At 33.6% G+C, this 22,573-nt stretch overlaps 1 protein-coding gene across 4 annotated transcripts in view; it reads right to left on the bottom strand.

Moving 5' to 3' along the window:
- GRID2 (glutamate ionotropic receptor delta type subunit 2) overlaps positions 1-22,573 on the bottom strand; it is a 1,921,766-nt gene that overhangs the window by 198,437 nt on the left and 1,700,756 nt on the right. For all 4 annotated transcript variants that reach the window (XM_074276291.1, XM_074276292.1, XM_074276293.1 and 1 more), the window contains one exon: positions 5,897-6,063. In XM_074276291.1, the coding sequence (XP_074132392.1) occupies positions 5,897-6,063 (167 nt within the window). The remainder of the gene's footprint in view (positions 1-5,896; positions 6,064-22,573) is intronic.

Raw genomic sequence — 22,573 nt, 5'->3', positions numbered from 1 at the left:
ATATTACCTCACTGCCTCAATATCTATCAGAGGTGAATTTAAGTTCAGTTATAGTTAGGATTTTTACAAGGTGCTAAGTCACTGGAACGAATAGAGACAATTGATTTGATCCTACAAAGAGATGTTTTGGGCCAGAATTTGAAACAAGGTACTGAGTGGAATTGAGGAGACAATGATTCAATCTAATTTAGCATTGATTTAATCCTATAACAAATAATGGTTTCCTAGTGATGAAATGATTGGTGTATACTCAGTGTGCACCATATAAGCAAGAAACTCTCAGGGCCAAACACACAGAAGCCCACAATCCCACTCAGGAGGCAGAGTCAAGATTTCATTACCATGTCTACCTTCGTGCTGGCTGGAGGCTTTGGATTCAGAGGGAGCTAGAGGATGAAGCTGGATGGAGACATTCTGACAAGACCTCATTGAGGAACCAAGGAAAGAGACAGGCCTCTATTAAAATTAGTTGGACCCCAGAGAAGGATTCAAGACTTTGAAGGACACAATAGAGGATCTGGACTTTAACTCCTGGCTGCATTTTGGGATGACTTAACTGAACTGAAAGGAAGGCTGCCTCCAAAAGCCCCCCAAGAAATCTGCCCCCAAAGAACAATCACAATTTAGAAACAACAGAACATCTACAAGTTATTTCAGAGGAAGGCTATGGATCCTCTACTTCACTATGATTCTTATTTAAATAGCTAGTTAAATGTTACATATGGGGTAAAAAGTAATCATTTAATATATTAAGCACGATTTCAAATTTTCAAATAAGTAATGATTGGTATGAACTGATACCAGGAAAGCAGACCTATTTCTCATCATCCAATATGTTAACATTTGCATAGGAATGATTAGATTTTTGGCAAATCAGTGAAATAAATCAGTAATTCAAGTGAGGTATTTCATAGAAAAATATTAAAATTCCTAGTGTACATATTGCATTCAAAATATCATAATAAAGAAGATCATCAAGTTAAATAAGCTTTATAATTTCTTCTCAGCTAATATAGCAATAATTTCTTATCTTATTCCATGAACAACTGTAGAAATCTCCTACTTTCTAATATTTTTCTAAAAGCAATTTGAGAGATGGACTTGTGTGGAAATTTGACAGTACAAGATAAATTTATATTCTTAACATCATTCAGTAATGTTTTATTCCTTTTCTATCTGCCAAGTTATTAAGCAATTGAGTATTATTCTTGAACACAATGACCAATTAGATTTTTTTTCATAATGCATATTGAAGGAAATGGCTCAAGGGCTTATCTATTATTGTTTCCCAATAGTTCAAAGGCTCACATTCCTTTAGATTTACAATATTTGAAGTATCACAAAGATAATGAGGAAAACAACTTTTGACTTTGATTTATTAAACATATTAGCATCTTGAGATTCTTTATGAATAAAAGATACAGGAGTAGAAACTGAAATATTGAAATAAATGACATATGTAGTTAAAAACTTTCAAGGATGAGGAAACAGTTTTTAAATAAAATGACTCCCAAATGAATTTTTAATTTTGCCACAAATTAATTATTATTATTTATAATAACGACTATAACAAGTGCTTATTATGAAGTATCTTTGGCTTGAGCAATTTGAAAATAAAATATTTATTATTCCATCTTTCCATAATGAATCTCTGTAAGACTAAATATGGGAGGATTCAAGAAGGCTAAGTGATTTGGCCATAGTTAACACCTTTAAGGGAAGATTTAGTACTAGAATATTTTCAATGAAGTAGTACTTCTTTTTTCATTTATAATTTTAATTAGTATAAAGCTTCCACTTGGTGCTTGATACTTACTGGAAATCTTTTAATTTATCTCCTATATACTTCTTGGATTATTTCCACAGTGGCTATTTCTTATGTTCTCTTTTCGAAAACAGCCAATCACTTTGACAATCATCTAAGTCTTTCTTCTCTCTGCCACAGAGTAGTTAAAAAATGTCCCTTGCTGCCCCCACCTCAGTGCCTTTGACAACCTCAGTACCTCTGATAACCTCAGCACCTCCCATAGTCAGAAGAAAATACTCTCCGAGTTAAAAAATACCCAGAATTCTGCCAGGTTTTAGATCTTTTTCTTGTACACAGGAAATCCATTTCAAAATCTGATTGTATACATTGAAACAATGATTTTCCATGATTTCATCCCCAGCTGTGGTGTGGACTTCCAAATCTAAATCTCTTGCCCACTCTCACTTCTTCTGTCTAATTATGTTGTTGTCATTTTAAATGTTACATGTTACAGAACCAAACTCTCTATCACCTCCCCAAATTTAGTTACTTTTCTTAATGTCCCCCTTGTAGTGGTATTGTAGCATCATTAGTGTAATATTTCTATCTTTCTCTTTTGCTTCTCATATTTTTCAATCATCAACATGTTTTCTAAACTCTGAATTAGGAAATGATGTCTGATATTGAAGAATACTTTTTCAAAGTCTCAATAAAAGTATACTTTATTTTCTTAAAATCAGAATTGTTCTGGAAATTTGTTTTTTGTCTTTCCCCACTCCAATCCATCCTATATACCTATATACCATCAAAATGAATTAAAAAACATTTTTCATTGTGTTATTCTTTGCCTTAAAAACTCACATCATCTCCTTACAGTCTAGTTCAATCATTTCGATATCTTTGTGCCTTTATCTAGGTAGGTTTGTCTTTGTTCTGAGTCAGTTGATTGCTCATGCTCTTTTTAAAATCTTATTTGGAATCTTTTCTGCATTGTTTCCCTTTATCACATCCTATCTATTTTTCAAAGTCCTGTTTAAATTGTTCCTACTTAGATTGTTTTTTATTCCTTATTCTGATACTTCTAGCTTTTACTGATTTCCATTTTCCCTATGCTTACTATCTCTACTTCATGATTAAGATCTATTACATTTACTACCCTATTTTCTAGATTCCTCTATGGAAAACCTGAATCCTATATTATAATAGCTGTTTTGTGTGATGCTATATATAGTTTTATGTCCAAGTATGTTGTTTTACCATAAAAATAGCAAACAAGGATGATATTTTATTCCTCTTCTATGTGATCATATAAAAAGGATCGTAAATGTAGACTGACCAGAGAAGATCTTCAGTGTCATCTTATCTGATCCTCTAATTTTGCAGATGAAAAAAACTAATGCCCAGAAAAATCCAGAAGCTTATCTAAGGTAACACATTGATTGAGTGTCAAAAGTTGGACATGAACTCAGATTCTCTGAATCAAGTCTGTTTCTATGGCATAAAGATGGTTCCCTAGTAGATGTACAGTATATACTTATTGCTTTATAATTTCAAATCCTTTTTTGTTTGCTTTCATTTATGCTTTTTTTCATTGTACTTTTTATTTCGATGACTTTTTTTTTACTAGAGTTCATTGTTACTTCTTTTATTTATTTATTTTTAATGTTTTATTTATTTAAAAAAGCTAGTAACAGACAAGTATAATCACAGGACTTCACTACATGATGCATAAAAATGGATCAAGGACCAGAAAGCGTTTAGTGCAGGGAATAGAATTCTTCAAGAAAGCATGACAATTGTCTGTCTTCAGATGTTTAAAGGGTTGTCATGTGTAAGAAGTATTAGATTTCTTTCCTCTAGAACTAAGGCTCTAGAACTAATAGGTAGAAATGAGAGATTTTTCACATCAATATAAATTCCACTTTTCTAAAATTTAAAGGTTCCACAAATGGACATCATTTTCATTTATCTAAAGTCTTTTGGTGGAAGCTGTGCAAATACTCATCAGTAATCCTGTAGATGGGAATCAATGTTTTAGACAAGATAAAAAAAATAGCATTAAAAAGGTATTAAATGAGTTTAAATTTGGATTATATGTGAGTAAAAACAAAATGACATGACAACAAATCTTCACAAATGTGGGACTTAGTGATTAGATAGTAAATTGTTTCAAAAAGATTTGGGAGTTTTACTGAAATACAAATTTAATAAGAGATATCAGTGTGTTTTGGCAGCCAAAATAAGTCATATGGTTTTTGGCCTTATACAAAGAGATGAGCTTTCAGGAAAAAGAAGGTGATGTCCTTCTGTCCTCTGCTTTAGTCAGATCACAACTGCTTGCAGTTACAGACCCCACTATTTAGAGATGACATTAATAAAAAGAGGATCTAGAAGAGATAACTAGAATGTCGTGAAAGGGCTGGAACCTGTCTCATAAGGATCAGTAGCAAGAATTGTTGATGTTTAATTTGAATGACACTCAGCAGGTATATAATAACTGGCACATGGACAAAGAAATATACTTGTTTTTTTAGTCCTAGAGGATGGAAGAAGAAGAAATGAGTAAAACTTTACTCAAGTAAAGATGGAACTTTATGATGGAGGTCAGGGAAAAAAAACAAACAACTTTCTGACATTCAAAGATACTGAAAAGTCTAATGGGCTGCCTTCAGAGAGAGTAGATTCTCCTTCAATCAGCATATGGATGACTACTTATTCAGTGTATTATACATAGTGAGGATTCCTTATAGAAAGCATCTCTGTATTTATACATATGTATATGTAATATATGTATACATATTATTTTAAGATGTATAAAGCACTTTACAAGTATTATATTAAGTTATTTTATAGCAAAGTATAAAATTCTGAAATTTCTGAGGTCCTGACCCATTTTGAATATCTATGTATGGCCTATTTTAGAAATTGAATTGAATATTTATAGCATTATTTCTAATCTTCCTGTTGGTTTCAGATTTAGAAAGAATGGAAACAAAAGAGCATAGAGGGTGAACTAGGAAGGAAGCAAGATCTTTTAGGAATTTTAATCAACAAACATATTGGGAATGATTTGATTTCAGTTTTTGTTATCTTGAAATTGGAAAAGAAAATATAGAAGTTACTATATCTTTGAGATGCTTCAGTGCAAAGTTGCTTAGAAATACTAGGAAAGGTATAAAGACATATCTTTCCAGGTTCATAATTATATTAAAATAATGTATTCTCAGATTTGGAAGAACCCCTATGCATTAGTTTATGCCAGTCTTTGTTAATCCAAATGATCCTTTTGGAAGATTCCTTAGAGGAATTCATTAATAATTTAAAACCTTTGTTCTTGATATTTGTAGAAGTTATTCTTTATAGAGCTTGATTGTACATAATTGCTAGCATGTTGTTTTACCTCTTGGACCCACTGAAAGCTGGGGCTATCTTTTATCTTTTTCTGTAGCTTTAGTGCTTCTCAGAGTGCCTGGAACATGACAGATGTTTAATAAATGTTACTGATTGAACATGCATCCCTATCTATGAACAATGTCAGCTTACACTACACATGAAGAAAACCTAAAAGTCCAATTCCTTTCCTGTGCAACATAAAATGCAATTTTTTTTGTCTTCATACAAATTCCCACAAATATTCTCTCACTTAACTTTTCTTTAAAGTTTATTTGAGTCATAAATATTTTTAAGAATAGGTAATCATTCTTCCCTGATAGTATTTTTTTAAGGATGCTAAAAATGCAGAGCAAATACTGAAAAGATTAATCTACTCAAAGACATTCTAACAGGAAATAACAACTCTACTCCAATAATATACCCTATGCATGTGCATGTGAATGTGAGGTATTACCATAAGTTTAAATTGTTAGGATAAAGTCACACTCATTTGATAATTTTTTTTTTTTGTCATTTAGTAGGTCAAAACCAAAACAAAATAAAATGCAGCCTTAATAAAATTTTGCTCATGTACTTTTAGAACATGCCTCAGGAAAAGAACGCATAGCTGTGAAAACCACTCACAGATAAAACTTGATCAAAATGAAATACTTTTCTTAATAAGCAAATAAAAAATGTAAACTAGGTTGGATAGCTGACAAGTATTCCTCTTGCCTCCCTTGTACCTTCTATAATTAGACAAAATCTAAATCTTACCTTTGTGAAAAGACATCCCGGTATGGACTGCCATGCTGTAGTGCAATTCCATATCCTCTATCTGCAACAGTATTCCCAACAGTATAAAAGGAACAATCTGGGTCATTGATTGCCACATATTCTAGGACAGCTGCATCCCATACAAAAGCATAATTTCCATATTTCACCTGCAATGAACAAAGAACAGAGAAGAACAGACAACTATGTTTTAATTCATAGTATTATAAATTTTAAATAGAGACCATTCACTCATTCAACAAGCATTTAACTGCCTTTTTGTGCCAGACAATGAATACAGGGAATATGGGGCCAAAATTAAATAATTCCTGCACTCAAGGGAGCTCTGCTCAAACAAAGGAAATACATGTACACAGAATATAAATTCTTTGACAGAAGGAACTATTTTCCTTTTGTATTTGTATTCTCAGAAATAAGAAACAGGTATTAGAGTTGAGCTGAAGAGTGACCTTGTCAGATATGTATTAGGGATATCATTTTGGCACCTGTGTTCTAGACAGATTTCAAAGGAGAGAGAGAAAAAAAGAAGCATATTTAATTATAAAAAGCAGTGGAAAAAATAAATGTAGGCAATTAAGAAAATAAACTAATTACTCAGTCCATTTTGCCTCCATCTTGGTAGGTTTGTTTCATTGTCAGGCAAAGTTTCTTAAAGGAGATAGCACTTGAGTTGGATTTTAAAGGATGTAGAGGAATTCAATGAGAGGTTCTGACCTTCAAGACATAGGAAATATTGGAAATGAGAAATTTCAAGATACAGGGTTTGTTCTGAGGATAAAAGGAAATTCAGTTTAACTGCAGTGTAATGTATATGAAAGTAATATTAATAGGGAGAGGTAGTTGCAGCTTTTGTAGAGAGGGCACAAAACATGGTGATAGAAAATGCATTTGGTGAGCAGAACCAGGAGATCATTATACACTTCAACAATGATACAGTATGAAGATGTATTCTGATGGAAGTGATATCTTCAACATAGAGAAGATATAATTCAGTTCCAGTTGATCAATGAGGGACAGAATCAGCTACACCCAGAGAAGGAACACTGGGAAATGAGTGTAAACTGTGAGCATTTTTGTCTTTCTTCCCAGGTTATTTTTACCTTCTGAATCCAATCTTCCTGTGCAACAAGAAATTCAGTTCTGCACAGATATATTGTATCTAGGATATACTATAACACATGTATGTTATCTAGGGGAGGGGGTGAAGGGAGGGAGGGGAAAATTTGGAACAGATTTTAGGTATGGGGAAATTCTATTACTTAAAAAGGGATAATTATGATTATGTTTTGCTAAAGTTGGATTGATGAGATATTTAGAAGAGTTAGCAATTGTGTGGAACTATGATACACACAATTATAATAGAAATTAGTATATGGCAAATGCTATAAGGGATGTACAAAACAAAGTAATCAGTGGCATGATGTTATCACATTTATTTATTTAAATAATAGTATTTTGACAGTATTTTCTTATATAGTCTAGTTGCCAAAAAATTGGAGCACATTTCATATTTTTTACACTTGAAACATACTGCAAGAAAAGTTTAATTGGGATTTACTCATTCATGCCTTAGTGGTTTAAACTATAAGGTGATCTAGGACAAGAGAAAAATGGGAATTAATGTTTGTTTTCTTGTGCTTTGTTTTGCTTTAATTTGCTTTAAACATTTTGGATTTTGGCTTTTCAAGGAAGAAGACTTGGGAAAAAAGCATAGGAAATAGAAAAAAAAAACAAAAAACAAAAAAACAACACAGATCCACCTGTGTGTATTTAGCTGTGAAACCTCTTGAGTGTTTTTAACTAAGTGGTCAGGGGAGGATAAAATGATTGTGAATTACTGGCATATGATGTTAGCCCATTCTTTGGGAGGATAAAAGAGGGCGGCACTTGGGAGAAAGAGAGTCTTGTCTGGACCAGAGTTGAGGTGCCTCTCTGGAGGAAGAAGTCTCTACTCTAAACCAGAGAGCGATTGGCAGTCTCTGGAGACGACAGCACCTTACAGTATGGTACTGTGATTAAGCCAGAATCTATCAATAAGGGTCTTTGAAATTCATTTTCTACATAAGTCCTTAAGATTTAAGCTAGGCTTAAAATTTATTACATATAGCTTTAGGGAGCATTACTCTTTCTGTATCATTAATTTTACTTTCCAGAACTTGCATATGAACAATAAATCATGATCAAATTTAAACTTTGAAATTGATTTTTAAAAAAAATATATGGTTTGTTTATTGTTATTTTAATTATTGCTCTGCTGCAATTTGTGTAATATTTTGCTTTCATATACTTTACAAAGGTTACAGCTACTAACAAGAAAAAGAAAAAGCATTCACTTCTGGGTTTTTTAAATTTATTTAAACTATTTTATTTTCAATAAACAAGAAAATTACAAAGTTTATAACTCAACTCTCTACTACAATAACCTAAAGTCACTGAAAAACTTTTTTTTTTTGAGGGGAAGGAGGTGATTTGTCTAGAGTTACATAACTAGCAAATATCAAGATTTTTTTTTTTTAGATTATCATTGATCCTATCAGCTCTTAAAAGTTTTGCAAACTGGCAGGACCATTGCACAGTGGCAACATATTATAAATCTAGGAGCATTGAAGAATTTTTACAATTAAATTCTTGTAATATCATTGTGGCAGTAACTAACTCATTTCTGGTAAAGCAACATGAACTGCTGATCTACATTCAGTTTGAGGTTGAACAATGTTCATGACCCATTGGGGTTATCCTTCTTTGCTATGACATCTCTTTTATTTGTACCAAAAAGACCCAAGAGGTCCCAGACTGAAATGTGTCCTTGCTATATTTTTTTGTTTAAATATCTGGCAAATCCTAAGTAAGCATTTTGTCTCAGATGAATAGCAATTTATGTTGATTCAATTATAAAATACAAGGCTCTGTCATCTGAGACAGCTAAGTGGCATAATAGGGTCAGGAAAACCTGTATTGAACCTCCAATTCAGACTCAAGTAAGTATCTTTCAGGCTCCTTTGCTAATTAAATGTGACTTGTTGCAGTATGACCCTGGGCAATTTATTGAAATTCTCTGTCTCAGTTTCCTTATCTGTAAAATGGGTTTAATAAACCATCTAATTCCTAAGATTGATGTGATCAACCAATCAATATTGATTGATGATCAAATGTGATATTTAGAAAAAAGCTTTTCAATCCTTAAAAATACATACACATTTTTTTATTCTCTATTCATCCTGTTTACACTCCATATTTCATGCCAGGAGTAAAATATTGGCAATGGGGAAGCATATGTGCTGTCTTAGAGCAATTATTGTTTGTACCAAAGATTTTGGTACTTTATCATGACTAGTATAGTTAACTTTCATGTATGTATACCCTGTCTCTTCTGTATATGTTTATAATTTTATTTTTTTGAAATTTTTTAAATTAATTTTTATAATTATAAAATTTTCTTTGACATTACATATTCTTAGGTAATTTTTTTACAACATTATCCGTTGTACAATCTTCTGTCCCAAATTTTTCCCCTCCTTCCCTCCACCCCCTCCCCTAGATGGCAGGCATTCCCATACATATTAAATATTTTATAGTATATGCTAGGTACAATATATATGTGCAGAACCAAATTTTGCTGTTGTTGTTGTTGCAAAGGAAGAATTGTATTCGGAAGCTAAAAATAATCTGGGAAGAAAAACAAAACAAAACAAAACAAAATAGTGCTCACAGTTTATACTCATTTCCCAGTGTTCCTTTTCTGGATGTAGCTGATTCTGTCCATCATTGATGAATTGGAATTGGATTAGCTCTTCTCTATGTTGAAGATATCCACTTCCATCAGAATACATCCTTATCATAGTTGAAGTGTATAATGATCTTCTGGTTCTGCTCGTTTCACTTAGCATCAGTTGATGTAAGTCTCTCCAAGCCTCTCTGTATTCCTCCTGTTGGTCATTTCTTAGAAGAACAATAATATTCCATAACATTCATATACCATAATTTACCCATCCATTCTCCAATTGATGGATATTCATTCATTTTCCAGTTTCTAGCCACTATGAAAAGGGCTGCCACAAACATTTTGGCACATACAATTCACTTTCCCTTCTTTAGTATTTCCTTGGGATACAAGCCCAGGAGTAGCACTGTTGGGTCAAAGGGTATGCACATTTTGATAACTTTTTGGGCATAATTCCAGATTGCTCTCAAGAATGGTTGGACTCTTTCACAACTCCACCAACAATGCATCAGTGTCCCAGTTTTCCCACAGACTCCTCCAACATTCATCGTTATTTGTTCCTGTCATCTTAGCCAATCTGACAGGTGTGTAAAGATATGTTAGAGTTGTCTTAATTTGCATTTCTCTGATCAATAGTGATTTGGAACACTCTTTCATATGAGTGGAAATAGTTTCAATTTCATCATCTGAAAATTGTCTGTCCATATCCTTTGATCATTTATCAACTGGAGAATGGCTTGATTTCTTATAAATTAGAGTCAATTCTCTGTATATTTTGGAGATGAGGCCTTTATCAGAACCTTTAACTGTAAAAATGTTTTCCCAATTTGTTACTTCCCTTCTAATCTTGTTTGCATTAGTTTTGTTTGTGCAGAAACTTGTTAATTTGGTGTAATCAAAATGTTCTATTTTGTGATCAATAATGGTCTCTAGTTCTCCCTTGGACACAAACTCCTTCCTCCTCCACAAGTCTGAGAGGTAGACTATCCCATGTTCCTCAAATTCATTTATGATTTCGTTCTTTATGCCTAAATCTTGGACCCATTTTGATCTTACCTTAGTATGTGGTGTTAAATATGGGTCCATGCATAGTTTCTGCCATACTACTTTCCAGTTTTCCCAGCAGTTTTTGTCAAATAGTGAATTCTTATCCCAAAAGTTGGGATGTTTGGGTTTGTCAAACACTAGATTGCTATTTTTATTCACTATCTTGTCCTGTGAACTTAACCTATTCCACTGATCAACTAGTCTATTTCTTAGCCAATACCAAATGGCTTTTGTGACTGCTGCTTTATAATATAGTTCGAGATCAGGTACAGCTAGACCACCTTCATTTAATTTTTTTTTTTCATTACTTCCCTTGAAATTCTCGACCTTTTGTTGTTCCATATGAATTCTGTTGTTATTTTTTCTAGGTCATTGAAATAGTTTCTTGGGAGTCTGATTGGTATAGCACTAAATAAATAGATTAGTTTAGGGAGTATTGTCATCTTGATTATATTTGCTCGGCCTATCCAAGAGTACTGAATGTCTTTCCAATTATTTAAATCTGACTTTATTTTTGTGGCAAGTGTTTTGTAGTTTTGCTCATATAATTCCTGACTTTCCTTTGGTAGATATATTCCCAAATATTTTATACTATCGACAGTTATTTTGAATGAAATTTCTCTTTGTATCTCTTGCTGTTGGATTGTGTTGGTAATGTATAAAAATGCTGAGGATTTATGTGGATTTATTTTGTATCCTGCCACTTTGCTAAAATTCTGAATTATTTCTAATAGCTTTTTAGCAGAGTCTTTGGGGTTCTCTAAGTATACCATCATGTCATCTGCAAAGAGTGATAATTTGATTTCCTCATTTCCTACTCTAATTCCCTGAATCTCTTTCTCGGCTCTTACTGCTGAGGCTAGCATTTCTAGTACTATATTGAATAGTAATGGTGATAGTGGTCAACCTTGTTTCACTCCTGATCTTACAGGGAAAGGTTCTAGTTTATTGCCATTACATATGATGTTTACTGGCGGTTTTAAATATATGTTTGTTATTATTTTAAGGAATAGTCCATTTATTCCTATACTCTCAAGCATTTTTAGTAGGAATGGATGTTGGATTTTATCAAATGCTTTTTCTGCATCTATTGAGATGATCATTTTGTTTTTATTAATTTGATTATTAATATGGTCAATTATACTAATAGTTTTCCTAATATTAAACCAGCCCTGCATTCCTGGTATAAATCTTACTTGATCATAGTGTATTATCCTAGGGATGATTTTCTGAAGTCTTTTTGCTAATATTGTATTTAAGATTTTAGCATCGATGTTCATTAAGGAAATTGGTGTATAGTTTTCTTTCTCAGTTTTAGATTTACCTGGTTAGGTATCAGTACCATGTCTATGTCATAAAAGGAATTTGGTAGGACTCCTTCAATCCCTATTTTTTCAAATAGTTTATATAGCATTGTAGTTAGTTGTTCTTTAAATGTTTGGTAGAATTCACATGTAAATCCGTCTGGTCCTGGGGATTTTTTCTTAGGGAGTTGGTTAATAGCTTGTTCTATTTCTTTTTCTGAGATGGGACTATTTAGACTACTTACTTCTTCCTCTGTTAATCTGGGCAAGCTATATTTTTGAAGGTATTCTTCCATTTCATTTAAGTTATCAAATTTATTGGCATAAAGTTGAGCAAAGTAGCTCCTAACTATTGTTCTAATTTCCTCTTCATTAGTGGTGAGTTCTCCCTTTCCATTTTCAAGACTAGCAATTTGATTTTTCTCTTTCCTTTTTTTAATCAAGTTTACTAAGGGTTTGTCTATTTTGTTGGTTTTTTCATAGAACCAAACTCTTAGTTTTATTAATTAATTCAATAGTTTTTTATTTTTAATTTTATTAATCTTACCTTTTAATTTTAGAATTTCAAGTTTTGTGTTTGTCTGGGGGTTTTTACTTTGTTCCTTTTCTAGCAATTTTAGTTGCAAGCCCAATTTGTTGGCCCTCTCTTTCTCTATTTTATGCAAGTAGGCTTGTAGAGATATAAAGCTTCCCCTTAATACTGCTTTGTCTGTAACCCTCACATTTTGGTATGATGTCTCATTATTGGCATTTTCTTGGATGAAGTTATTAATTATGTCTATGATTTGCTGTTTTATCCAATCATTCTTTAGTATAAGATTGTTTAGTTTCCAATTATTTTCCAATTATTCTATTTTCCCCTGGCTTTTTTATTAAATGTAATTTTAATTGCATTGTGGTCTGAAAAGGATGCCTTACTGCATTTGATTTTGAGGTTGTTATGTCCTAGTATATGGTCAATTTTTGTATAGGTTCCATGAACTGCTGAGAAGCAAGTATACTCCTTTCTGTCTCCATTTCGCTTTCGCCGAAGATCTATCATATCAAACTTTTCTAGAATCTACCTCTTTGACTTCTTTCTTATTTATTTTGTGGTTTGATTTATCTAATTTTGAGAGTGCAAGTTTGAGATCTCCCACTATTATAGTTTTGCTGTCTATTTCTTCTTGTAGCTCTCTTAATTTCTTTTTTAAGAATTTAGATGCTGCACCACTTGGGGCATATATGTTTAATATTGATGCTGCTTCATTATTGATGCTACACTTTAGCAGGATATAATGCCCTTCCTTATCTCTTTTAATTAGATCAATTTTTGTTTTTGCTTGATCTGAGATGAGGATGGCTACCCCTGCTTTTTTGGCTTTGCCTGAAGCATAGTAGATTCTGCTCCACCCTTTTACTTTTAGTTTGAATGTATCACCCTGTTTCAGGTGTGTTTCCTGTAAACAACATATAGTAGGATTCTGACTTATGATCCAATCTGCTAACTGCTTCCTCTTTATGGGGGAGTTTACCCCATTCACATTTATGGTTAGAATGACTAATTCTATATTGCTTGTCATCCTGTTAACCCTTGCTTATGCTTTTCTCCTTTCCTTCCCTCTTACCCCTCTACCCAGTATTAAACTTATGAACACCACTTGCTTTTCACAGCCCTCCCTTTTTAGTATCCCTCCCCCACCTTAAGTTACTTCTCTTATTTTACCCCTTTTCCTCACAATTTCTGTATTCCCTTCCCCTTAGCTTACTTCTTCCCTCTCACTTTTCAATGAAGTGGAAGAAGTTTCAACATAAATCAAATATGTCTATTGATACACAGTATATTCATCTTCCTCCTTTATTTCTCTCAGATATAATAGGTTACCTTTGCCTCTTCATGATATGTAGTACCATCACTTTACACTTTTTTAAGATATACTTTCCTTTCTACCTCTCGTTTCCAGGACAAATTATACATATGTTCTTTACATATTTTTATAACAGAAGTATAATTCTCAAGATTTCTTTTTATCTTTTTAGAAATCTCTTGAGTTCTGTATTTGAAGATCAAACCTTTTATGTAGGTATGGTTTTTTCATCAAGAATAGATGGAATTCATTTATTTCATTAAATGTACATCTTCTTCCCTGGAAAACAATGTTCATTTTTGCTGGGTAAGTTATTCTTGGCTGCATTCCAAGTTCCTTAGCCTTTCAGAATATCATGTTCCAGGCTCTTCGTTCTTTTAATGTGGACGCTGCTAGATCCTGGGTTATCCTTATTGTGGCTCCTCCATATCTGAATTGCTTTTTTCTAGCAGCTTCCAATATCTTTCCTTTGTGCGATGGTTCTTGAAACTGGTCACTGTATTTCTTGGCATTTTGATTTTAGGGTCCCTTTCAGTAGGTGATCGATGAATTTTTTTCAATGTCTATTTTACCCTCTGTTTCCAAAACATCTGGGCAGTTCTCTTTGATAATTTCCTCGAAAATAGTATCCAAGCTCTTTTTTTCCTCACATTTTTCAGGGAGTCCAATTATTCTCACATTGTCTCTCCTGGATCTGTTTTCCAGGTCTGTTGTCTTTTTAATAAGGTACTTGACATTCTTTTCAATTGTTTCATTTCTCTGGTTTTGCTTCTTCTTGATTTCTCCTTGAGTCATTCATTATTACTTGTTTGAGTCTAATTTTCAATGATGTGTTTTCTTCACTCACTTTTTTTATATCTTTTTGTAATTGTCCAATTGAGTTTTTATCTTCTATGGAATTTTTTCCATTTTATTTTTTAGAGAGCTGTTTTCTTTTTCCAGCTCACTAATCCTGTTTTCCTTGGAGTTGTTTACCTTTTCCAGCTCATTAATCTTGTTTCTGAATGATTTGATTTCTTTATCCACTCTGCTTTAAATGTGTGGGATGACTTCTTCAGGCTCTCTTGCCAAGCTTCCCATTTCTCTTCTAGCTCTCTTGTGAGAGCCTTTTTGATTTCCTCTATGAGATTCTTTTGTATTGAGAAGCAGCTCATATCCCCTTTAGGGGATTCCTCTGGGGACAATCTGTTTTTAGTCTCCTCAGTATTTGAAGTCTGCTCTCTCTCCATACAGAAGCTGTCAATGGTTAGAGCCCTTTTGAATTTTTTGTTCATTTTGTCAGAGCAGGAATCGAAGAAAACAAATTGACAAGAGAAACAATTGGTCTGTTTTTGGGGGGATGGGGCTGGATGGTATTAATGGGCTTCCTCTACAGACTGGGCGGGAGGGCAGCAGCGAGGCAATAACAGGACAGCGATGGCTTCGCTGAGTCTGTGCTCTGAGGCTCTGAGAACGGGCTGAGTCAGTCCAGGTGGGGGTTGGGGGTAGCCGGTTCCGAGAGACGCTAGCTTTCAGGGGTTTTAATCTTCTCCTCCGGTGTTTACACCCTTTCCGATGATCCTGGGTTGCTTCCAAGACAGAACATCCACACTGGGGTAAAAGCCTTTTTGCAGAAATGGCAGAGATAGTACCCTCCCCCTCTGGTCTGAGCTGTGTGAGCTGTCTGTCTCGCTCTGGCTGCCTGCCCTCAGTCTGCACCCAGTCTGATTGATCCTCCCCCGAGCAAACACAGACCTTTTCTGGTGACTTTCAAGGATGTCTTCTCTTGGTGATTATTTGTGGATTTCTTTTCTGGTCTAGCATTAACTCTGAGGCTTGTCATGAAGTAAGTTCTGAGAGAAAACACGGAGCTCAAGCAGCTGTTTGCCTCCACGCTGCCATCTTCATATGTTTATAATTTTAGCTTTTGGCTTCGAGAATTCAAAACCTTGTCCCCGAAGTTGTATCATCCCAGAATTTTTTTCAGCTGTGTGTTCCTCCTTATTCTGTTATACCCACCCACTACTGTTACTTTCTTAACACAGATTATCCCTCTATAAAGCCAACTTCTTTCTTTTGTAGGTAAATTCCTCCTGAAGTATCAATTTTGTGGAGAGATCCAGACTGACTTTCATTTTCCTTTTACCTCTGTTCCTAGTTTCTGAACTTCAAAATCTTTTGCTTGTTTTTGTTTTCCCAGGGCTTAAGTTCAAGGAAGTACTTAATAATAATAATTATCCACTCATCAAAATTTCTATAAACTTGATTTATCCTTCTATTGAGTTTCACTTTTTTTAATCTTGAGGAGTTGCTTATAATTTTCTATTATCCTTCTCTTTAAGCTTTTACAAACAAGTTTATATATGTATATATATATATACATATATATTTAATAATATGGAGAGAATATATTAAATATGTAGACATTATATATCTTTATAAATATATATGGATACATACACACACACACAGACACACACATATATATATATATATATATATAGTCATACAAATACAGAATATAGTCTATATGCATTTAAGAGAAGAGACAACTGTAGCATATATTTAAGTATCATTTCCTTTCCCCTAGCATTCTTTGTTTTCTTTTAGTTACATTTTAAATAGTATTTTATTTTTCCAAATACATGCAAAGATAGTCTCAACATTTATCTCTGCAAAACTTTGCATTCTAAGTTTTTCTCCTTCTATCCCCATTCCCCCCTACCTGAAATCTGATATAACTTAAACATGTGCAATTCTTTGAAGTATTTTTCCATATTCATCATCCTGCGCAAGAAAAGTCAGATCAAACAAGAAAAAAAAATATGAGAGAGAAAAAACCAAGCAAACAAACAAATAAAAACAACAAGCTGAAAATCTTATGCTTTGATCCACATTCAGCCTCCATAGTTTACTCTCTGGCTGCAAATGGCACTTTTCATCATAAGTCTATTGGAATTGCCTAAACAAGTTTATATTTTAAACTGTGATAGCCTTATCTTTCTACTTGGCACAGAGATTAAATATTTGTTGGATGCAGCAGTTTCTAGGCTTTTTCAAGCTCATTACATTGCCAGTTCATTTATATTTGATAAATTTCCTTAGTGGATACTCTATGTTGATTCTATGTTAAAAATTGATATCATATTTTTGGCATCAACTGATTGGAGTTGGCTCAAATGTATCACAATATTTTCTTTTACTTATACAGACAATGTCATATTCATCTTTATGATATTTAGTACTTTCCATGTTCAGGGCTTCTTGGTCCTCTCCTTAAAGGAACTTGTATAGTCAAGCTAAACAACCACTACACTAGCTATGACTAAAAATGTTTTTCTTTTTGAATCTTGAATCCCATCACCTGTTACAACAGTTAACCACATTATCCTCAATTCCTTGCTTATGGAACTTATCAGAGTTTGTTTTTGAAATATTGTTATTATTGTAGAAATTGTATTTGCTTATTTCACTTTGTTTCTAAGGTTTCTTGGAAAGTATTTCTTTCACTTTTTCTTATTGCACAATAGTATTTTATTACTTCCACGTATAATAATTTGTTTAGCCATGCTCTAAAAGATGGACACTCTCTTGCTTTCCAGTTCTTTGCCACACTATAAAGAGTTGCTATAAATATTTTTGTTTATAATGGATCCTCTTCCTCTTTGATTTCTTTGTATACAGACTTAATCATTATATAACAAAACCAAAGAATATATGCCTTGATAACTGTTCTAAATTGCTTTTCAGAATGAAAAGCATAATGGTGCATTCATAAGCCTGAAAAATATGCCATTTTCCTTTTTTGTCACATTTTTCAATCTGATAGGTGTGAGGCAAAAATCTTAGATTTGCTTTACTTTAATAACAATTTTCTAGTTGTAAGCCATTTGAAGCATTTTTTCCCCATATGGATAGGTTGGGGAATAGCTCTTTGCTTTATAAATTTCAATCACTTACTTACATAAGTTTTTTGAAAATGAGATCTTAATCACAGAAAGTTGAAAAAAGGATTTTTTTTTCCTCCAGGTAAATTTCCTTTCTAATTTTAGCTGCAAGAGTTTTATTTTTGTAGTCACTACTCTAACCTGTTGAATTTAATAAAGTTGTCTTCAACCTCATTCTCCTCGGTCCTCAGGTTCTCATGTCAAACTTCTTATAATCATGAATCTCTTTAGATATTGCTACACTGGGTACCTTTCGCCACGTAATTCTTTCTTTCACAAACCATAACTCAGAGGAATAGTAAGAAAAATTCACTTGCTCTACACTCCTCACTTTCCCTTCTAAAGTTTCCTTTTTTAATTTATTTTTTTTATTAATTTTATAATTATAACATTTTTTAAAAGTACATATGTATAGGTAATTTATTACAACATTATCCCTTGTACTCTTTCTGTTCCAAATTTTTCCCCTCCTTCCCTGCACCTCCTCCCCTAGATGGCAGGAATTCCCATACATATTAAATATGTTATAGTATATCCTAGGTACAATATATATGTGCAGAACCGAATTTTGTTGTTGTTGTTGCAAAGGAAGAATTGGATTAGGAAGGTAAAAATAACCTGGGGAGAAAAACAAAAATAATGCTAACAGTTTACACTCATTTCCCAGTGTTCCTTTTCTGGGTGTAGCTGATTCTGTCCATCATTGATCAATTGGAATTGGATTAGCTCTTCTCTATGTTGAAGATATCCATTTCCATCAGAATACATCCTTATACAGTATCATAGTTGAAGTGTATAATGATTTCCTGGTTCTGCTCATTTCACTCAGCATCAGTTGATGTAAGTCTCTCCAAGTCTCTCTGGAGGCATCCTGTTGGTCATTTATTACACAGCAATAATATTCCACAGAATTCATATACCATAATTTACTCAATCATTCTCCAATTGATAGGCACCCATTCATTTTCCAGTTTCTAGCCACTACAAAAGGGGCTGCCACAAACATTTTGGCACATACAGGTCCCTTTCCATTCTTTAGTATTTCCTTGGGATATAAGCCCAGTAGTAACACTGCTGGATCAAAAAGTATGCACATTTTGATAACTTTTTGGGCATACTTTCAGATTGCTCTCCAGAATGGTTGGATTCTTTCACAACTCCACCAATTATGGATCAGTATCCAGTTTTCCCACATCCCCTCCAACATTCATCATTATTTGTTCCTGTCATCTTAGCCAATCTGACAGGTGTATAGTGGTATCTCAGAGTTGTCTTAATGTGCATTTCTCTGATCAATAGTGATTTGGAACACTCTTTCATATGAGTGGAAATAGCTTAAATTTCATCATCTGAAAATTGTCTTTTCATATCCTTTGATCATTTATCAATTGGAGAATGGCTTGATTTCTTATAAATTAGAGTCAATTCTCTGTATATTTTGGAGATGAGGCCTTTATCAGAACCTTTAACTGTAAAAATGTTTTCCCAATTTGTTACTTCCCTTCTAATCTTATTTGCATTAGTTTTGTTTCTACAAAAGCTTTTAAATTTGATGTAATCAAAATCTTCTATTTTGTGATCAATAATGATCTCTGCTTCTCCTTTGGTCATAAATTCCTTCCTCCTCCACAAGTCTGAGAGGTAAACTATCCTATGTTCCTCTAATTTATTTATGATCTCATTCTTTATGCCTAAATCATGGACCCATTTTGATCTTATCTTAGTATATGGTGTTAATTGTGGGTCTATACCTAGTTTCTGCCATACTACTTTCCAGTTTTCCCAGCAGTTTTTGTCAAATAATGAATTCTTATCCCAAAAGTTGGGATGTTTGGGTTTGTCAAACACTAGATTGCTATTTTTATTCACTATCTTGTCCTGTGAACTTAACCTATTCCACTGATCAACTAGTCTATTTCTTAGCCAATACCAAATGGCTTTTGTGACTGCTGCTTTATAATATAGTTCTAGATCAGGTACAGCTATGCCACCTTCATTTGATTTTTTTTTTCATTAATTCCCTTGAAATTCTCGACCTTTTGTTCTTTCAAATGAATTTTGTGTTATTTTTTCTAGGTCATTAAAATAGTTTCTTGGGAGTCTGATTGGTATAGCACTAAATAAATAGATTAGTTTAGGGAGTATTGTCATCTTGATTATATTCGCTCGGCCTATCTAAAAGCACTTAATAATCTTTCCAAGTATTTAAATCTGAATTTGTTTTTGTGGCAAGTGTTTTGTAATTTTGTTCATATAATACCTGACTTTCCTTTGGTAGATATATTCCCAAATATTTTATACTATCGACAGTTATTTTGAATGGAATTTCTCTTTGTATCTCTTGCTGTTGGATTGTGTTGGTAATGTATAAAAATGCTGAGGATTTATGTGAATGTATTTTGTATCCTGCCACTTTGCTAAAATTCTGAATTATTTCTAATAGCTTTTTAGCAGAGTCTTTGGGGTTCTCTAAGTATACCATCATGTCATCTGCAAAGAGTGATAGTTTGATTTCCTCATTTCCTACTCTAATTCCTTGAATTTCTTTCTCGGCTCTTATTGCTGAGGCTAGCGTTTCTAGTACAATATTGAATAGTAATGGTGATAGTGGTCAACCTTGTTTCACTCCTGATCTTACAGGGAAAGGTTCTAGTTTATCCCCATTACATATGATGTTTACTGACAGTTTTAAATATATGCTCCTGATTATTTTAAGGAATATCTATTTATTCCTATACTCTCAAGTGTTTTTAGTAGGAATGGATGTCGGATTTTATCAAATGCTTTTTCTGCATCTATTGAGATGATCATATTGTTTTTGTTATTTGGTTATTTATATAGTTGATTATGCTAATATAGAGGCAGCTATCTTTTTGGGCTTTCATTCTTTACCTCCAGTGTTTACAGCTTCTCTTCTGATCCTGGCTTCCTGTCAAGACGGAATATCCACACTGAGGTAAAGGTCATTTTGCAGAAACAGCAGAGATTGTACCCCTCCCCCCTCAGGTCTGAGCAGTATTGAGCTGCCTGCCTTGCTCTCTTGCTGCTTGCCCTCAGCCTTTGCCCAGTCTGTTCATCCCCTCCCCCAAGCAAAAACAGACCTTTTCTGACAAATTTCAAGGATGTCTTCTGTTGGTAATTATTTATGGGGATTTTTCTGGTCAAGCATTAATTCAGAAAAATGAAATAAATTCTGAGAGAAAACATGGAGCTCAAGCAGCTGTGTGCCTCCTCTCTGCCATCTTGGCCGAAAGTATCAAAAGTAACATTTAACATAAATGTTAAACACTGGTAAAACTGTGTTTTAAATTTTTCATAAGAGTAGACCAGCAAAATAACCTAAAAACTCAGAGATTATAATCCTTATATTAACTTTTGCCAATGACTTGTTTGGTCTTAGAAGAGACACATAAATAGTTTTCCTATTTGGGACATGGAAGTAATTTTACAAACCTGCCTATGTGAATACCATAAAGAATAATGGATAAAAATAACTGTAAAGGACTGGTTTCTGGACATTAAATGATAACTCCTAACATCTGATTCTATTAATGTTAAAGGAATGAGTTTTCTGAAATGATAATTAGTACCATTTGTAAGGTGGAGGGTGAGGGAAGTGGTGAATAGGGAAGATGGAAAGTGTATAATTGGCTTTTAATGAACAGGTTGAAATGAAATTTTTTTTAAGTACTAAAGAGGAGGAAACCCCAAAACTCTGAAAATTCCTTAAAGGAGAAAACTTCCTTGCACTCTGCCTCAGGGAGGGGACTCCATCCTAAGTACAAACAGTTTTATCTTTGTTATCTGGCTCAGTCCTGAAACCCATTGAATTCAATTCAAATTCTAACCCTGGCTGAAACCCAGCCTGGAGCCAACATGGGACTTCACCCACATGTCCCCTTCAGCTTGTAGCCAAAGTCCCCTATTATAAAAGCGCCAAGCTGGAGTCCTCTCTTTGCAGAGGTCCCAAACATGGCAGCCTTATGCTTGGCATGCCAAAAGATTTCTGCCCACTGGAACCCTGGTTCCGATGCCCTCCTTTCTTTACCTGACACCTTTTAACCTTACTTCCAAACTTCATAATAAACCTCTTTTATTATCCTAGGTTTTTGGGTCTGTAAATTCCTTTACAGGGGACTCTTGTGATGCTACTAGACCTCATTTAATTCTGTATCCTTGTGCCAAATCCAAAGAGGTTTCAGGGGAGCTCTATTTGACTCCCTGTACCCCAAACCTGCCACTAGACTTCAATTAAACCCTAATTTCACTTAGGTACCCCAATTCTAGATCTCCTCACTAAGGCAAAACAAGATTTCTCCTTTTGAAATTTGAAAAATTTGAAAAGTATCTTTGTGTTTTATTTATGTTGCAAATTCATTTCTGTTCTTTGCATTGACACTAATTCATTATGGGATCCCTTAGAATAAAGAAGCAAAATAGTTTGTCAAAATAGGCCAATATATCTATTTTCTGTGACATATCACAGCTCCATTCCAGAAAATAGGTTTGATTGCTAGAGGTTTGATGCTATACTTTGCTAAGCAATCTCATTTTGGCACATGCTATCTAAAAAGCTTTATTTAGTATAAAAACATACCAACAAGAGTGAATCTGAATGGTGGGTTCAAGTTAATCCTTTGACTTGCTTTATAGCATGGCAGTTTTTCTTGTTCCTTTCCCATGGCTTACACATCTCCATTCACTTAAACTTGGTCGAAATACAGAGATAGCATGATACAGAAAAACAAAACAAAACAAAACAAGACAAAACACTAGGATTGGAGTCAGAGGATATATGTTCAGAATCTGACTCT

This window comes from Sminthopsis crassicaudata, chromosome 6, assembly GCF_048593235.1.
Source record: "Sminthopsis crassicaudata isolate SCR6 chromosome 6, ASM4859323v1, whole genome shotgun sequence".
In the NCBI taxonomy this organism is placed as follows: domain Eukaryota; kingdom Metazoa; phylum Chordata; class Mammalia; order Dasyuromorphia; family Dasyuridae; genus Sminthopsis; species Sminthopsis crassicaudata.
This window is presented reverse-complemented; position numbering and strand designations above follow the sequence as displayed.